At 47.7% G+C, this 17805-nt stretch overlaps 1 protein-coding gene across 2 annotated transcripts in view; it reads right to left on the bottom strand.

Annotated features, from left to right (window-relative positions):
• Nucleotides 1–17805, bottom strand: part of TMEM184C (transmembrane protein 184C) — a 265505-nt gene that overhangs the window by 92364 nt on the left and 155336 nt on the right. For both annotated transcript variants that reach the window (XM_085641631.1, XM_085641630.1), the window contains exon 7: nt 3099–3211. In XM_085641631.1, the coding sequence (XP_085497757.1) occupies nt 3099–3211 (113 nt within the window). The remainder of the gene's footprint in view (nt 1–3098; nt 3212–17805) is intronic.

Below are 17805 nucleotides of genomic sequence, written 5' to 3'. Positions count from 1 at the left end.
TCCTTTAACGGGAGTAGCAGTTCTGATGAGGAGACTCCTGGTTGCAGCACCTCTGTCAAGATGTTTGTTTTGACTGCCACTGAGGGCAACTGAAGGTCCAGGACCACAGCTGCCTTCCGCACCACCATTGCATATGAGGCTCCCTCCTGCATAGCCACCATACAGGGAAAAAGCATACCAGTCTCTGGAGAATTATCCAGTCCACCCAGTTCCTCTCTCCAGTCCATATTTGCCTCTTCTATGTATGGCTGGTATTATTCGGAGTCCCAAGACCTCTTCAATTCCTCCCTGAGTCCTAGCCCATGGGAATAGGACTCAGTCTCGGACCTAGAAAGCCCAGTTCCTGCCCGCATCAGAATCGGGGGCCCCACATCCAGCTCTGTGTCAGAGTCGGGTATCTCAATGGGGGCATCAACCAGCGCCAGAAGAGTCATTATCGGGACCGGCACCAGGGAAGGTCAAGATGGTACGACCGGTGTCGATTCAGATACAGAAATGCATCCCTGGGGGCCCACCGGGGCTGAAGCTGCAGGCGCCAAAGAAGGACCCGAAGGAACGTCGACATGGTCGGCCCACCCAAAAATGAGATACATGGCCTCTTAAATCTCTTTGAGTTGAGTGGGGGTCGCTCCGGTTCCCAGAAAGTCAGGGAGGTGCAGTCGGCACAGGCTCCGGCTCCGAAGAATGATGCCTCGAGTGCCGATGTTCATTTGTCTCGTCGGCCGATGGACGAGAAAAAGTCGAAGAGCGATTCAACTTCTCACTCTTTTTTTCTGTGCCTCTTACCAGAGTGTCCTGGAAGCTTGGAATAGGACTTCAGGCTCTGCAAACAATCCTGTGTCCTCCTCTACTGAGACCTCGATTCTGCATGCCAGGCCGCTAGCAGCCTCAGATCGCTCCCTCAAAGACTTCAGGGTCATGGCCCAGCAATCAGGACACGGCTTGGTGTCATGATTGCGCTCCAGGCACCACAGACAGATGAGGTGTGGGTCCGTCACCGACATCGTAATGCCATTGCTCTAGCAGCCCGGATCGAATGCCCCACGGGTAGACTTTGCAGACATAGAGAAGGCATTTGATTCCGTTAGCTTGACATATGTATTCGCTCTCCTGAAGTGGCTTAACTTTGGCCCCAGGTTCGACTTCTCTACACCGACCTGATGGCATATGATCTGTTGGGAACAGCTTGTGTAATGTTCGGAATTGACGATTGGCAAGCGTTGACTGGAAGTTGGTCCCGCCCACAGTACCCGCACTTGTGCTTCTGGGGTTGAAGTGGACATCCCTCTGGGGGCATTTCCCTTCTCCTTCATCCTTACGGCGTCTGCTCGTTCCGTCTTGATGACTACATTCATATCGGTCGTCGGTGCTAGTGCCAGGTCCATCTCGTCGGCTCTTGCGCCTGACAGGTCGTGTGACGTCGCAAGGATTAAGATGTCGTTCAGACTTGTATTCGGTTGTCTTAGAATTAGGCCGTACTGCGTTTTGTTGCGACATCCCTGAATTAACTGAGCGTGGATTTTTTTGAGCTGGTCATGAGCTGTGCAGGTGCTCACTAATTCCTGGAGCCTGGCGCAGAATGTGTAGATTGATTCACCCTTCCGCTGTCGGGCTTGACACAGTTTGAGCCTCTCAATGTCCAGAATTAATTGCGGGTCAAAGTGAGCATTGTGTGCCTGTGTTTGGTAGGTGCTTGAATAGGAGGTACATTTCTTCTTCTGTGTAATGTAGAAGTAACAAGCGTTTTACGGCGCCATCGGTCTCTCGTGTACTTATGAGGCATTTGTCCAAACGCCCTGTCCATGTTTTTCACCTGGGGGAGGCATTCGCAGGATCGGCCAGTTCGTTGAACGGGGTTAGTACACATGTGAGTGCGTGCTCTGTGATAACTTGGCTGGGTGGTTTATCTGCCATTTTGAGGGTGGTGTATAATTCTTGCCCCTTTTGGTTTGATTGGGGGTGACTTCACCTAGCAGTGGTGTACTTCTGTATGTGTGTTTGATATTGGTCCGTTCCCCTCTTGACTAGGAGTTCTGTTGTCTTTACAATACAGTTCTTCCTTGATAGTTATGTTTGCAATGTTTTTTTTTCTTTCCTTTCAAAGAGATGTGTGGCACTGTGCTGGGTTTTGTGGTGAAGGCTGGTTTCATTAGACACTACTTGTTTGTTGCCTTTATGAACAGGCACATGCGCTGTTAAAGTTGTGTGTGACCCAGTACCTCACAGTGGCTTCAGAAGCTGTTGCACGTCAGGAATCAGAGGAGTCAGTTTGATCCTGATGCTTGGCTGCTGGTTGCATGCCCCCCACCTTCTCTGCAGGCCGTCAGCTTCTTGCAGCGTCTGAGGCGTGGTCGTCCTTTTGCCACTGGCGTGCTGAAGCGCCGGGTCACAAAATTCCTCGGGCGTGTCACTTGCCCCGCTGCTTCGCAGGGCCTCGTCAGAGGTGAGGAGGGACGTGTGGACAGGTCTGAGCGGTCTCCTCCCATTTATTTTATAACCTCAGTCCATGCCTGGCCTAAGGGTGATGTGTGACTACATCTGGTGTGCCTGTCAGGACTGTTGACTTCCTACACTAAACACACACAAGATGTATATGATATTTTATTTTGAACTGTATGTACCTGGACTGTTGGGCCAGCTGTCAGTTTCGTCTTTGTATGTCATGGGGTGAGGACTTGAAACTAATTACCACACATTTATTGGAAAAATGCAGGGCTCTTCACTGAGGCAAGCGATTACGGTCTGCACCAATGAGTTGTTTAAACATTTTTTTTATCTGAATAAAGCACAGATTGGCCCTTCCGTCCTAAAACTATTTATAAAGCAGATGTGCACATTGTGTGACTTCATTCACACAGAGGGTAGTCAATGAAATGAGCTGATCCATTGGCCCATGCTGTATACTGTGGTGGGTGGGAGCAGAATGTGACTGACAGTGTAAAAGACTAATGGATAAAAACACCTGACGAAAAACCCCTGTATACATGTATATTATATAAATATATATATTTTGGAAAACATCGGTCTAGTAGATCAGATAAAGTGGTCTAAAAGGCAATACCTAAAAAGACTTGTATTGGAAAGATAAATATACTCACCAGAATGACACAAAAACCACCAACTTCACGCAAAGGAACTTGCCAACAGGCTGGATTGGATTCAGTTCCTCCTTTAACACTTTATAAAACAGCACAAGGCAGTACATGGCAAACTATAACCAGGGAAAATGCAAAGAAAAAATTTCAATAACCATTCAATCCTGAAATGCAATATCTTTAATACAACACAAATTCTTGAACTAGATTGAAAGTCATACATTCGAATGCAATTAAAACTTCAATCCAACAAGACATTTAATTTAGTAAAGGTATTTTAGAAAACATGGGAAATGGCATTGCATATTTATCAGGAGATCGTGTCATAAAGAAACTGATTAGCCACATCTTGCGGATCAAAGTCAGTAAGGAGACAAAGTCCAACTTGCCCATGTGTACACACCTATACAGACTAACATGTCTAGCGGGATGGTATATTTGATGATTTTTTTAAATCTAGAACAATTTTAAACTAAACATTTGTATTCAAGAAATGCGTCTAAAATACTACTAATGGAGTTTGGCAATGGCACATTTACAAAATATTATATTTATTAAAACATGAGTAAATGGTTCATTTGAAAACGCTGCATGCCAGACTAGGTTTATTATGTGAGGAATTTGACAGTCTTTATCACACCCTTCTCCTTAACCCCTCACCCACAGTCCTGCGAAAAAGCACCTTATTAATTCTGCACAGTCCATTTATACATCGAAAACCCTACATCGGGAGTCAATATATGGCAAGCTCTGCCTTGACAGTCACTAGATCACAGATACGTTTTACTACATTTGCAACAGGAATCACTATATCACAAGGGACATTGTGCATGGTCTGTGTTTTGCCACTCAAACATAAGGACTGTCTCCATATCATCTTCTTTTTACTAGTTAACACTGGCACACTCACCACTAATTTCAACGTTAAACTACAAACAAAGTATAGCAAAGCTGATACTCACAATAAAATATCAACCAAGGGGAAAGATGTCTGACAGGAAGCTCACTGACTGAGATCTCGGATGCCAGCAAGCTAAAGAAAACTGAATGCTGTGTTATAGTTTAAGTTACAGGAAGAAGATCTCCAGTCTATTACCACGTGTTGCTGCTCTATCAATATCCGAAAACTGAATAACTGTTTATGCTCGACCTACTCAGACGCCCCGCCCCATAAAATCCTCACTACTGCAGGAGGGGATACGTGTGGGGCTTTTTTTTTTTTATTAACTTTATTTGTGCGTTTTATGTAACACAACACAGGTGTACTATACAATGTCATAATTCATTGATAGTATAGACTTGGGCACATTGGTTGCCATCCCAATAATTACACTTATCATGAGCAATCACATAGTAGTTCTCCCATGCATGAAAAATATCTAATCCCTCTACCCTTCTGAGCTTGTACTATCGCCGCCCCAGATGTACTTTGTGGGCTCACCTGAGGCTCCTCGACCAGCAAGTCATGGCAGAGTTCCCTCCATGCCCATATATCCTCCTCTAGCTTCTCGTCTCTGCGTCACACTTTCATATGTACCTCCGTGGCTAGTGTCCACTCGTGCACACCTCTCAGCTACGCTGTGACCTCAGGCGCCTGTACTCCCATCCAGACAATCGCTATTCTACGTTGTGCTAGCACTAGAAGGAGTTGCAGAAGCTAGTATGCTGTCTTGCTTTGTTTTTTAGGTTTACGTATGAGCCCCAGCAGACATTGGGTTGGCGTCAATTTCACACGACCACTAACGCTTCGCCTTACCCTCTCTACCACCTCCGTCCAGACGAGTCGTACTTCGGGGCACTCCAAGGTCAGATGCAGGAAGTTGGCCCCTTCCCTGTGGCACCTAGAACACGAGTTGGATCTCTCCGGGGCCATGCAATGTAGTCTCTCTGGGGTCATTAATGTGCGGTGCGCATAATTATGAAGGACCCGTCTACAGAGTGCATTGCAAAAGATAGTGCGTGTGAGCGCGCCCCCTGTCCTCTAGTATCCGACCTCCAGGGGCTCCTCCAGATCTGCGTTCCATGCAGCGAACGCCCTTGGGGGCGGCTCCACCGCATCTGACCTCATGGGCTTATACAACAGGGGAATGAGGCGTCTACTAGCTCTGCATGTAAGTATTACATCGAAGGTTAGGGTGTGTTTCGGGATCGAGGGGTATGTGGGCCATATCTCTTTAGATACGTTGGACAGTCTAGCGTATTGCAAGTATTATCCTTGCCCCAGCCCAAAGTCTCCGCACACCTGTTTGTAAGTGATAAAGCTCTCGCCTTGATACAGGTCTGCCAGCATACCGCATCCCCCCTCCTGCCACGCCCTATATGACATGCTGGACATCACCCTCCTAACCGGGGCGAGGTCCTACACAGATAGCTCCCGGTGAAACGGAGCATGCTTTAAGATTCACTCCACAAAGGTCTGCCAGATGCGCCCAGTCTGCCTCACCACGTATGGGACTGCTTCAGATATTGACGCTGCCTCCAGCAACAATGACGGCAGGCTAACAGTTGGTGTCCTATCGCGTAGCAACCCCTTGTTCCAATTGTCCCCTTCGTCTAGCCAACGAGCAGCATGCTGAAGCTGTGTGGCAAAATAATAAAGATCCAGTTTCAATGCCTCAAGACCGCCATCTTCATATGTGCGGGTCAGTGTGGCAAGTGCCACTCTGCTTCGGCGTCCTGCCCAGTAAAGTTCTATTAGTATAGAGTCCAGCGTTCTGAATATCCACCTGGGTATAACACGTTTTGTAACAATGATAGATAGCAGGGTAGCACCACCATTTTGGCCACCGCCAGTCTGCCCATTAAGGATAGAGGGAGGCTCACCGATCGCTTCAGAGCGTCAATTGTCTTGAAGACGTTGAGTTGCAGTAGTTGTGCATCCTCTATTGCCACTTGTATACCCAGGTACCTGAAGTGCTCTGTCTCCCATCGCAGACCCAGCTGTGGGAGGTCGGCCCAGGGAAGGCGGGCCAACCGAGCCAAATAAAAAGAGCAATGATTTGTGAGCATTTAGCCGCAATCTTTAACACCCGCCAAACTCCTCAGTAGGACGGCCTCCCGAGGCGAGGAGACGTAAAACAAAGCATTGTCTGCATATAGGGATATAATGAGTGGAATTCCACCCGTGCTAATGCCCCAGAGCCCCCATTTCCTGTGCGCCTGGATTGCCAGGGTGAATATTAGAGGCGATAGTGGACAACCCTGACGTGTGCCCCTCTCAAGCCGCCACACTAACAAATTGCTATGTCTCGGACCCTGGCACTGGGTGCCGTATATAGTATCTGCACCCAGCGGCGGAACCGAGGACCAAAGCCGGCAACCCTCAGCACCACCAGCAGGTACCTCCATTCGACCGAATTGAATGCTTTTTCTAAGTCTATGGACACAAGAGCTAGCTCCTCGCTGCTGTGTTCCATTTCGGGCAGAATTTGCATCAGCCTTCTGATGTTCATACCTGTGTTGCGAGTTGACTTGAACCCACACTGGTCCTCTGGAACTAGGTGTGCTATATGCGGGCAAGTCTGGATGCCAAGACCTTGCAGAGTATTTTGATATCTGAATTTATCATGGTGAGTGGCCGATACGCCACGGGATCTCTGTTGTTTCCCCCAGGTTTAAGCAGCATAACTATCTCACCCTCTTGCAAGGTCGGGGGCAGCAGCCCAGTCTCAAAGGCCTCCTCATACACCTGCAGCAAAGGGGATGCCAGCTGGCTTGAATACACCTGTAAAAAGGCCACCAGAAAACCATCCTGGGGCCTTGGTACCCAGCATAGTTCGCAGAGCCTCTAGGATATCATCAATAGTGATTTTAGCGTCCAATTCCGTCACACCCGTGGGCAAAAGTCCAGACACTGGGAATATAGCGATCAGCAGTCATCCCTGGGTCTGCAGTGTAAACCTGCTTTAAATGCCATTAGAAAACCTCCAGTATTCCCGCTCTGTTGTGGACTAGATTCCCTCCCGCGGACATCACGGTGGTTGTCAGTGGGGTCGGCTGTTCCCTGCGCAGGATCCAAGCCAGGAGACGCCTTGATTTGTCCCCCTCAGAATGCAGCCTCTGGCGATACCGTGTAAGGGTATACTTGTCTAGTCTGTTCCAGATATCCACTATACGCGTGCATTGCGCACTTTCATACTCACCCGTACCAGAGTCCGTCGGATCCCTCGTCTGGATCGCAGCTATGGCTTTCTCTTCACTGTCAAGCTCCCCCAGTAGCAGTTTTCTCACGCCACACACCAGACCCATAACGGCCCGTGCCACTGCCTTGAGGGCCTCCCATTCGGTTGCCCTCCCAGTTGGTCACCCCCAGGTCCCAGCCAAGTAATCAGTTACCACCTTTGAAAGGGCGGCCCTCCCCACCGAATCTACAATTATATCAGGCAAAAATCTCCATCCCCTCAGACCCAGCATGAGTGTCCCCCACTTCACTAAGCAACGCGCCCGGGACATGGTCGGACAGGAAGTGTGCCAAGTCGGTTATTTCTGTGACAGGAAAAGCTGGAGTACCAGAGACCAGAACTCGGTCTAGTCTACTGTGCGTTCCGTGAGTAAGTGAATGACACGTGAAAAGTGTGAGGGTGGGGGGACCTCCCGCCAGACGTCCGGAACACCAAACTCATGCATGACGTCTCGTAGCTTTTGTGTCATTCTTGGTTTAGTTCCAGAGTTTGGGGGAAGCCTATCCAGCTCAGCATAAAGGACGGAATTAAAATCTCCCAACCATATGAACGGGGCGTCTAATTCGTTAGCCAATAGTTCCCGGATGACCTGGAAGAACATGGGATCATCAGTGTTCAGAGCGTATGTGTTCAGGATAGTAATCTCTCTGCCGTGTAGCGTGCCTCGCAGAAGGCCATGCCGGCTGTTTATATCAGACACATTATAAGTTGGGGTGAACGGTATGCCCGGAGCCACCCAAATCATTGTACCCCTTGCATATGTAGAGAAGGATGAATGATGTGTTTGGTCTCGCCACTTCTTGGCTACCTTGGCAGCACCATTGTCATCCAGGTGTGTTTCTCGAATCAAAAGGGAATGGATCACTTGTAACTGAAGAATGGGTTCTTTGACCGTTAATTTAACCGTCAATACCTAAATAGGTATTATGAGAACCCTCAATCACGTATCTTAGGTGGTATAGCGGTTTATCTTGATTCTCCGCTTTATTTATACATGTCAGCATTATCATTGGGTCTTTTGTGTACAATGCTTCCTCCACCTGGAGGGAACCACTAATTTTTCAGTAGTGATCAGAGATATTTGTGCAAAAAAGTGATATGGTGACGTTAAAAGTGTCTTACTCACACTGCCCTCAAAAAAAGATATTTATTTTGGCCGGTGTGTGAGGAGAATTTTTAAAAAAAATAAAAATACCAGTGCAATAGGTCAAATAATGTAACCAAAGCACTTAGTGTCCAGATCAAAAAAAGGTCGACATGTTTCTGCCCTTCAAGTGCCCCAGAAGGGGGTCTTTGGGCGTTCTTCAGGACCTAGTGATTGTGAGAACCGGTAATGCCCAGTTCTAAAAAAGGGGGTTCATGATTGTCTTCATAAACACGAGGTCTAACAGTACCTCAAGGTTAGTGTTACCTACAAACAAAAAGACAAGTGGAATTGAAAAGAGACAAACAATGATACGGGTACTTTACTAAGTACTGGTAAAGCAGATAATTTGTAAAAATGGCAATTCTTTATAATACTGTAAAGCAATCTATAAAAATGGCAAGTCTTTATTGTACCATGAAAATGTGGCCATAGGGAGTGGGGGGGGAGGAGGGGGGGGGGAGGAGGGGGGGTGTTTGGATAATATTTCTGATTTAGTGATTAACTAGTATATATAGGAGGGTTCCTTTATCTAAACCATCGTTGTTGCAGCAATATTATCTTAGCCATGGGAGTAAGCATCAAATCATAGTTCTCTCGTGAGGTATCGCTAATCTTAAGAGCGGTAGTGTGCGTTCTTATCCGGCTAAGCCCCTTAGTGATTGGTGTCTTTAAAAGAAAGAGAAACGGTTGCGAGGTTACCTTAACGCAGGTCCGTATTACGGCTGCCGCGTTGCCACCGTAAGCGCGTAGCCTGTTTGGTAAAAAAGCGGGGAAAAGGAGAAGAGGAGGGGGGAGGGGGTGGGGTTGGGGGGTGGGGTGGGAAAAGGGAAAGAGGGGTTGGCAGGGTGGAAAATACCGTTAGATAATTGTTTCCAACGAAGTTGGTTGCCGTAGAGAGGGTTCTTCCTTGTGGATCCTACCTCCTCTGCGGGCTAAGCACGACTTGTGCTGACGCTGGCTTGCAGGGCTCGTACAGAACGAGATCCCGTGTTGGCTGATTTATACACTGTAAGTGAAGATTGAGGGAGGACTAAGAGGAATAGTGTTCCTCAGGAGTGTGATGTGAAAAAAAGGGTCGGGCTCGCGGTTAAATCCCGCGAGATAAAAACCTCAATATGAATTAAGGGAAGCCCAATTCGAGAACGAAATGAACTATACATTGATTTGTCGTTTTTATCAACAAAACTAAGTGAATCTGGTATTTGACTTTTGTAAAGTTCTGAAGGGCTAATACAGATGTATGGCCACATGAAAAAGGCGGAGCAAGTCGAGTGCAATGCTAACTCATAGCGTTTCAACCAAAATCCTTTTAATCAGTTTGAGGGACATAGCTGGTTTGTAGCAATATGTCAGTCATATTACTTAAAGTTCAACCAGGGTATGCTATCATTCAGGCCCTTGGTGTCTGTGCTCAGACGATGTACCCATCTCTGTTCTCTTTCAAATAGGATTTTCTCTGCATTGTTCTTTGTTCCTACTAATGTTTCAATTATGATCCATTTGAGGTCATCCACAGAGTGTTTTTGTTCAATGTAATGTCGGCTCATTTTTGTGGTCTCTCGTTTGCACTTCACATTACTTCTGTGCTCGCAGATTCTCAATTTGACTTTCCTGCACGACATGCCGATATATCTTAGGTTGCAGGGGCATGTAATCATGTAGACAACATGAGATGTATTACAGTTTGTATGTTGTCTTATTGTCCACAAGAGGTTCGGTGTTAGTTGCACAGTCTTGGTTGATGTCGTCAGGTGACATACTGAGCATTGTCCACACGGGTAGTGTCCTGTAACTGGTTGTAAGTCCCACAAGGTGTTAGTTGGTTTCGGGGGGCTAGAGGTCGTGTGTGTACCAATATGTCTTTTATATTCCTTGTCCTTTTATTGGCAAATCTGGGTTTATGCCATTTTAAGGTAACAGAGGTCAGGATACGCCAGTTCTTGTTAATTATTTTCTTGACTGCATTGCTCGCTGCACTGTAGGTCGTGACACAAGTAGGTGTATCATCGGTAGGGTTCCTCTGTGTTGTTTCTAGTAGTTAATCCCTTGGTTGATGTCTGGCCCTTTTCTTACATTTAGATATTATTTTTGTTGGGTAGTCTCTTCTCAGAAGCTTAGTGCTTACTTCATTTGCTTGTTTTTTATATTCTGTTAGATCACTACAGTTGCGTTTTAGCCGTAAGAACTGGCTATATGGTACGTTTTCTCTTAACGGGCGTGGGTGAAAACTGTTGAATGAAAGTAGACTATTTCTGGCAGTGGGTTTGAAGAAGGTTCGTGTCTTAACAGTGTCCTCTTCAATGTAGATAGTAAGATCGAGGAAGTCTAGCTGTGTGTTGTTAGCTGTGTAGGTAAATCTTAAACACTCATCTTGTTTATTCATCCAGTCATGAAAGTTACTCAGACTTTGTTGGTCACCTTCCCAGATTACCATGATATCATCGATATATCACTTCCAGAATCGGATGTTAGTTTGGTATGGGTTCCTTGCATTATGTATGTAAATTTTTTCTAAGGCGCTTACGTAGAGTCCCGCTACGCTCGGCGCAAATGTGCTGCCCATAGATGTTCCGTGTCGTTGTTGGTACAGTTTCCCTTCATACTCAAAATAGTTCTCGGTGAGCGCCAACGTGCAGCATTGTAAAATGAAATGCCGTGGAGTTTGGTATGACCAGTCTTGATCAAAAAGTAATACCTCGAGAGTTTCCAGGGTTTTTTATTGGGGCAGGCTGGTGTATAAACTTTCTACATCAAAACCCGCCAGGAGCATGGTATCACTGGAGAAGGTTTCATTTTTGAGAAAATTTAGTAGGTCACGAGTGTCCTTCAAGTAGGTTGGTGTCTTTTGAACCAGTGGTTTCAAAAATTGGTCCGCAAATTGTGAAAGTGGCTCTAGGACTGATCCAATGCCGGAGACGATTGGACGGCCTGGAGGTGGTCTCCTCTCTTTGTGTATTTTGGGGAGGGAATAGAAGTATGGTATTTTTGGAGAGGTCATTTTCAGAAACTCTGCTTCGTTACGTGATATCCACCTGTTGATTTCGGCTTCTTCTACCATGATCTTTATTGTTTGTTGCAATTTTGGTGTGGGGTCAATTGTGATGATGGTGTAGAATTTATCATCAGATAATAAGTCTAGGCATTGTTGGTTGTAGCCTTCTTTGCTTATTAGAACAATTCCTCCTCCCTTATCTGCTGGCTTTATTATCATGTCTTTGTTGTTTCTCAATGTTTCCAGAGCTTGTTTTTCAGCTTTTGTTAAATTCATAAATGGTTTTTTTGTTGATTGTGTAAGTTCACCAATTTCTTTCATTATGGCTTGCTCAAATGTTTGAAGCTCAATGGGGATTTGGTGGTTCAGTGGACAAACAGGCACATGCATCATCATAGGGTTTTGCGATTCCTTAATTGCGATTATTAAGGAATCGCAATTAAGGAATAGCAAAACCCTATGCATGTAGGAATCGCTAAAGAAATAGCGATTCCCACAAATTCCTTAATTGCGACTAGCAAATTGCGAGTCGCAATTAAGGAATGTCTTCCCATTCATTCCTATGGGCCTCCAGGCCCATAGGAATGAATTAGAGATTGCGGGAGCAATTTGCGAGTACCAGTAGGTACTCGCAAATTGCTCCCGCAATTTCGATGGTGCAAGGGTGTCAAAATGACACCCTATTGCACCCATGTATGTTAACTCTGCACATATGTTGCATACACACATGCTCTAAGGGCATGTGTGTGCGCAACATGAAACTTCGAAAAAAGCAAATAAGTGCATTTTTCTAAGTTTTCGCAAATTACCATGAAGTCCAGCTTCATGGTAATTTGCTCACGCTAATAGCGAAATCGCTATTTTTAAAACTGTAATGCATTGCATTTAAGGAATCTCAATTAGGGATTCCTTAAATGCTATCGCTATTTGAGGAATCGCTATTTTGAGATTCCTTAAATAGCGATTTGTGCATTTGGGATGATGCATCCCAAATGCAAAAATACCGGTCGCAAAGGGGCAGATTCTGAGAATCTGCCCGTTTGCGACCGGTTTTGTGCTTGATGCATGTGCCTGAAAAAGTGGATTTGGGACGTAACGGTGTATCTCCTTCCTTGTTGTCGGTATCTTTGTTAGAAAAGAAGGCTTTAAGTTTTAGCTTTCTACAGAATTCAGCGACTTCACATTTCGTTTTGAACACATCTAGGTTTGGGGTTTATACATACCCGAGTCCTTTATTAAGCACTCTTTCTTGGACCTCAGTGAGGGTTATATCGGTTAGGTTGATTACAAGCGAGTCGTGCTTGTTCCGGGTTTCTCCTTGGTCATGTTGGACATGCTCCTGGTTTGGACTTGTCTTTCTTGGTCTGCCCACGTGACACCTTTCCTCCGTTCCCTCTGGTTCGTCTGGCCACGTCCTAAAAAAGACGGTTGCTGCATATATGGTCCCATGTAGTGTCCCATTGGTGGGGGTCCTGTAGTGAACGGGTTCATCCATCCCTGAAAATTCGGTGTATATGGTTGAAAGGGAATTGGTTGTTGATTCCCATATTGAGGGGTGCGCCAAGTGTTTGGTCTACGCTGTTGTTGTCGTCTGTAAGTCCCTCGGTTTCTTTTTGGTTGTCTTGTATCAGCATTATTCCAATCTGAGCTGTCAGTTGATGTTCCACTAGTATCGGTATCGGACTGATAATCAGGTATTTCGCAATCTTCTTTACTATATGGGTGCATTTTTTCCATGGAGAAGCGTTTGAGGTGTTTTCCTAGTTTCTGTATTTTGTTGTTAGTTATGTATTCCTTGGTCTCATTCATTTCTTTATTTATTTCCTCCAGTCTTTTTTTGTAGACTGATATTTGTACCATGTTCTTAAGTTTTGTTTCACTTAATTGGATCTTGATAGTTAAGGCTTCTGTTAGTCTCGTAGCTGTTTTGATAATCAGGACTAGATAGTCTCTCGTGCACTTCCACGAAATCGCAGACCAGTCTTTGCGGAAAGCCAGATCTTTAAGAAAAATCCGTGGTGCATTATGTACCCAGAGGCCACTTGGTGCTGCATTGGCTCGAAGATATTCAGTCATAATGACGCCGTGGATAGCAGTCCTTACTTGCTCTTTTTTCATTTCAGAAAGTTCATCCCAATCTGTATTTTGTTCCAGTGTTTGTGTAAGATCGCTATTATGAAGTAGTGATGGTAAGGAAAGAATTGCATTTATTTCATCTGCTGAATAGCTTAAACCCAGATTTTCAGCCATGGTTGGCTGGTTAAGTTCGAGATTTGTCTGTGAAACTGGTGAACAATGTTCTAGGCTCCTTTTCAAAGGAGAGAGCTTACTCGATAACCCCGTGTGGGGAAAAAAGGGTTGATAAGTAGAGGCTCCCACAGCTGTGCGCTGCTAAATGTATATAATCAACAAGGGGGGAGGGGGGGGGGTAGCTAGAAGAAGCAGTCATCCATTCTTCTTCCTAGACCAGAACTCGGTCTAGCCTACTGTGCGTTCCGTGAGTAAGTGAATGACATGTGAAAAGTGTGAGGGTGGGGGGACCTCCCGCCAGACGTCCGGAACACCAAACTCATGCATGACGTCTCGTAGCTTTTGTGTCATTCTTGGTTTAGTTCCAGAGTTTGGGGAAAGCCTATCCAGCTCAGCATAAAGGACGGAATTAAAATCTCCCAACCATATGAACGGGGCGTCTAATTCGTTAGCCAATAGTTCCCGGATGACCTGGAAGAACATGGGATCATCAGTGTTCAGAGCGTATGTGTTCAGGATAGTAATCTCTCTGCCGTGTAGCGTGCCTCGCAGAAGGCCATGCCGGCCGTTTATATCAGACTCACTATAAGTTGGGGTGAACGGTATGCCCGGAGCCACCCAAATCATTGTACCCCTTGCATATGTAGAGAAGGATGAATGATGTGTTTGGTCTCGCCACTTCTTGGCTACCTTGGCAGCACCATTGTCATCCAGGTGTGTTACCTGGAGGCACGCTATGGATATGTGATGACATTTTAGAAAGGTTAACACCCTATGCCTCTTCGTGTAAGTGCCCATGCCTGAACATTCCAGGTTAGGAATTTAGACTCTGTCTCCATGACAGAATAATCTTGTGCCGGTGCCTAATGCTAGTCCCTGCCTACCCGTCGCTGACCTCCTATGGTGTACACCTTCAATACGAACTTGAACAAGGGAACCTCCAGAAAAGAAACCCCACCCCCCACCCACGGGCATTGTACAACTACAAGCAACAGTGCATTTGTTAATGCCTACCCCTAATACGTGCCAGGACGCACATGGGACCCTAGGTTGCCCAACTGGGGACATCACTCTCATCCACCACAGGACAGGCTGACTGGACCTGCCCGCCCAGAAACGCCAAGGTCTGGCCTAGTCATAGATTTGTGCCGTAGTGTCAGGAAACACTAGACCCAAGGGTGGAACCCCGTATGCACCTGCCACTGGAATTCCCTTTCAGCAGTCCACTTTACCCACTGAGCCAGACAATTCCGACCCAACCCTCAAATTTCGGCTATGCATTTAGTCAATGTATCAAGATCCACCACCCCTGCGCTGGCCTCCTTGCCCTTACTCCTCAGCCGCGTCTGTTTCCTGTTCAAGCAGGGTATCTGGGACCACGTCAGCTGTCGGTCCCAGCAACTGTGTCTGCTCTCCATCATTCAGAGTCGCTAGTTCCCTCTCCATGCCCAAGCTCGGTGGTACATCAGTGCTCATTTGGATGGTGTCATCGTCCCCAACTGTAACTCTTTGGTCCAGGTCAGGGTCTGCGTACGGGGTCTCCGCTCCACTCCCCTTGCGCCAGACTCTCTTTGTCGGTCTGGTGCCCCATCGCTGACACCAGTCCCGCTGCTTCCGCAGGGGAGCGCATACCCACGGACCTCCAACCATTCCTATGCCTCCTCAGGAGTTTCAAAGAAGTGCACCTTGCCCTGAGCCAGGACCTTGAGCTTAGCGGGATATAGTAGCATGCTTTGAAGGTGCATGTCCATTAACTTCCGCATGACTCAAAGGAATTACTTCATCTGCTCCTGCACTTGTTTAGTGCAATCAGGGTATATGGATATTTTGTTATTTTCATAACATATTTCCTGTTGTGCTCTACCTGCCCACAGGATGCAGTCCCTGTCCCTGTAATCCAGTATTTTCGCGATTAATGCGCTCGGAGGAGCTTCAGGTGGCGGCGGACGAACCAAGGCCCTGTGCTCCCTTTCTATAGCAAGGAAGTCCGATAGACCCGTTGGATACAGTTGAGCTTTGATCCACTGCTGAAGGAGCTGCTCTGTTGATCTACCCTCAGCCCTCTCGGGAAAGCACAGCACACAAATGTTGCTGCGTCTGGCCCGGCCCTCTGCATCTTCCGCCCGGTGCTCCAGGGCCTTTGTTGCGGAGGATATTTGAGCCACTTGCCTCTTCAAAGTTGCCACCGTGCCCTTAAGTCCTGAAATGTCTTCCTCTGCTACGGTTACCTTGTTGGCTACTTTACAGAGGTCCACCCGCAGGAGATTGACATCTATGGATACTGCCTCTATCTGATTCTCCAGTGCCTTCCGCAAACCTTGAATAGCAGCCAGAAGCTCGGCCCGTGAGAGTTCGGTGCCACTCTCCCCACCATCTTCATCTCCCCTGTTGTTTGTTGTGTGATGCGTTGAGTTGAGGAGGAAGGCGTGTCATAGTGTATTGGGTGATGATGTTGGGACCCCCCCCCCGTGCGGGCACCTCTGTCTTTGTCCATGTTGCCTTCTGGGTTGGGGCTCCTGGAGTCCACCCGGGCGCTCTGTCCTCACTCCCGATCACCAGGACTTACTAAGCAGTATTCCGCCTGGCTCCAGCCCAGCGCCTCCGCCGCTCCGGTTATCCGCGGGTGGGGAGCACTGGCTACGGTGCCCCCTCCTCCTTATTGATGCTGGGGGGAGGAAGCACGCTGTCTGAAGATTGGAAGCTACCCTCCCAAGGCTGGGACAGACTCAGTTGCACAAGGTCTGGGCCCCAATGCCCACGTCACTGGTATGTCTCCCCCTTGCACGCTCCTATATGTGTGTGTTCACTATGCTGCCAGGCGTCCTCGCTTTTCCTGTGGTATTTGGAGTCCTCTTGTGTGGCCCAGAGTCAGTTCTTGCTCCACAGCACCCCACGGGAACAGCCAAACTCCAAAGCTGGCCAACTGTTACAGGCAGATCAGCACCCCCCGCCTCGCCGTCAGTTCGATGGTCCTGTTCCAGGCCTCCACAGGTCCAGCAGCTCCGGCAATCTCCACAATTGCTAAGAACCTCTTGTATGCAGCCATGCCTCACACCGTCAGCGGCAGCAGGGCAGCCCCGGTTTACCTTCTCATTGCAGCGGGGGTGCACCGGGAAACTGCAGCTTCTCTCACGGCATCAGTCTGGGATGCGGCCTCTCTCGCCGTCTCGACGTCCTTGATGCTGAGATCTCTCCCACACCATGCTCCTCCTCCCCCAGGGCCTGCCCTACTCCACCGGGTGCTTCCACTTCACAGCGCGGGGGTAAAAGCACAGGGGGGAGAGCCACGAGCTCATCCCCCGCGAGCCGTAGTCCGCAGGGGCAGCCAGCCAGCAGGCCCCCGATTAAGTGTGCCTGTCTTCTCCGGGCCCCCACATAGTCTGGACCCGGCTCGTGACTCGCTAGGTGATCTCGGTCTTCACCACGCAAATTCGACCAGCAGGTAGGTTGTAAGCAGCCACGCCTCAGGTTGCTTAACATATGTCCAGCGTGGGGCTGTGCTCTCCGCTGCTAGCAGCCCAGCATCCCCTGTCTCCACAGGGGCCCGATCGTCCCTTTCTTGGCCTCTATAGGCCCAGACGCTCTGTCACGCATCGCAGTTGCCTTCAGTCCCTCGTTCACCACACAGGCCCCACACCTCCAGCAGGCATCGGTGGGGCCCTGGCTCACCTTCTCACAGTCGCGATGTCTCCCAGGGGTGTCTTGGCCCCTCACGCTGCATCAGCGCGCGAGGTGCGGCCTCTCGAGTTGTCTCCGTGTCTGAGGCGCTGCAGCCTTTCTTTAACCGGGGCTCCTCCGCTGCTAGGGTCTGCTCCACCCCGACCGGTGGCTTCACCCTTTTTCAGCCCCCCCCCCGTAATTTGACTCTAGTTGCCCGCCTGAAGGGGACCATGCCTCTAAATACCTGTACATCATGTAATGTCACCATAAAGGGAAATTTAGTGTATCACCCACACACAGGTAAAACAATTAAACATTTGTCTCTACGAGTCACCACTGTTTGCATTTATTTCATCAAATGTCTCTGTGAATTGGAATATGTGGGGGAAAATGGAATTAAATATAAAAGGAGAATTACCTAACATACATGTAGGATTAGAAACAGGAATACAACATCTGGAGTACATTTTCATTTGAATG

This window comes from Triturus cristatus, chromosome 2_2 (assembly GCF_964204655.1).
Source record: "Triturus cristatus chromosome 2_2, aTriCri1.1, whole genome shotgun sequence".
NCBI lineage: Eukaryota > Metazoa > Chordata > Amphibia > Caudata > Salamandridae > Triturus > Triturus cristatus.
Note: the sequence above shows the minus strand (reverse complement) of the source record. Positions and strands in the feature narration are given on the sequence as shown.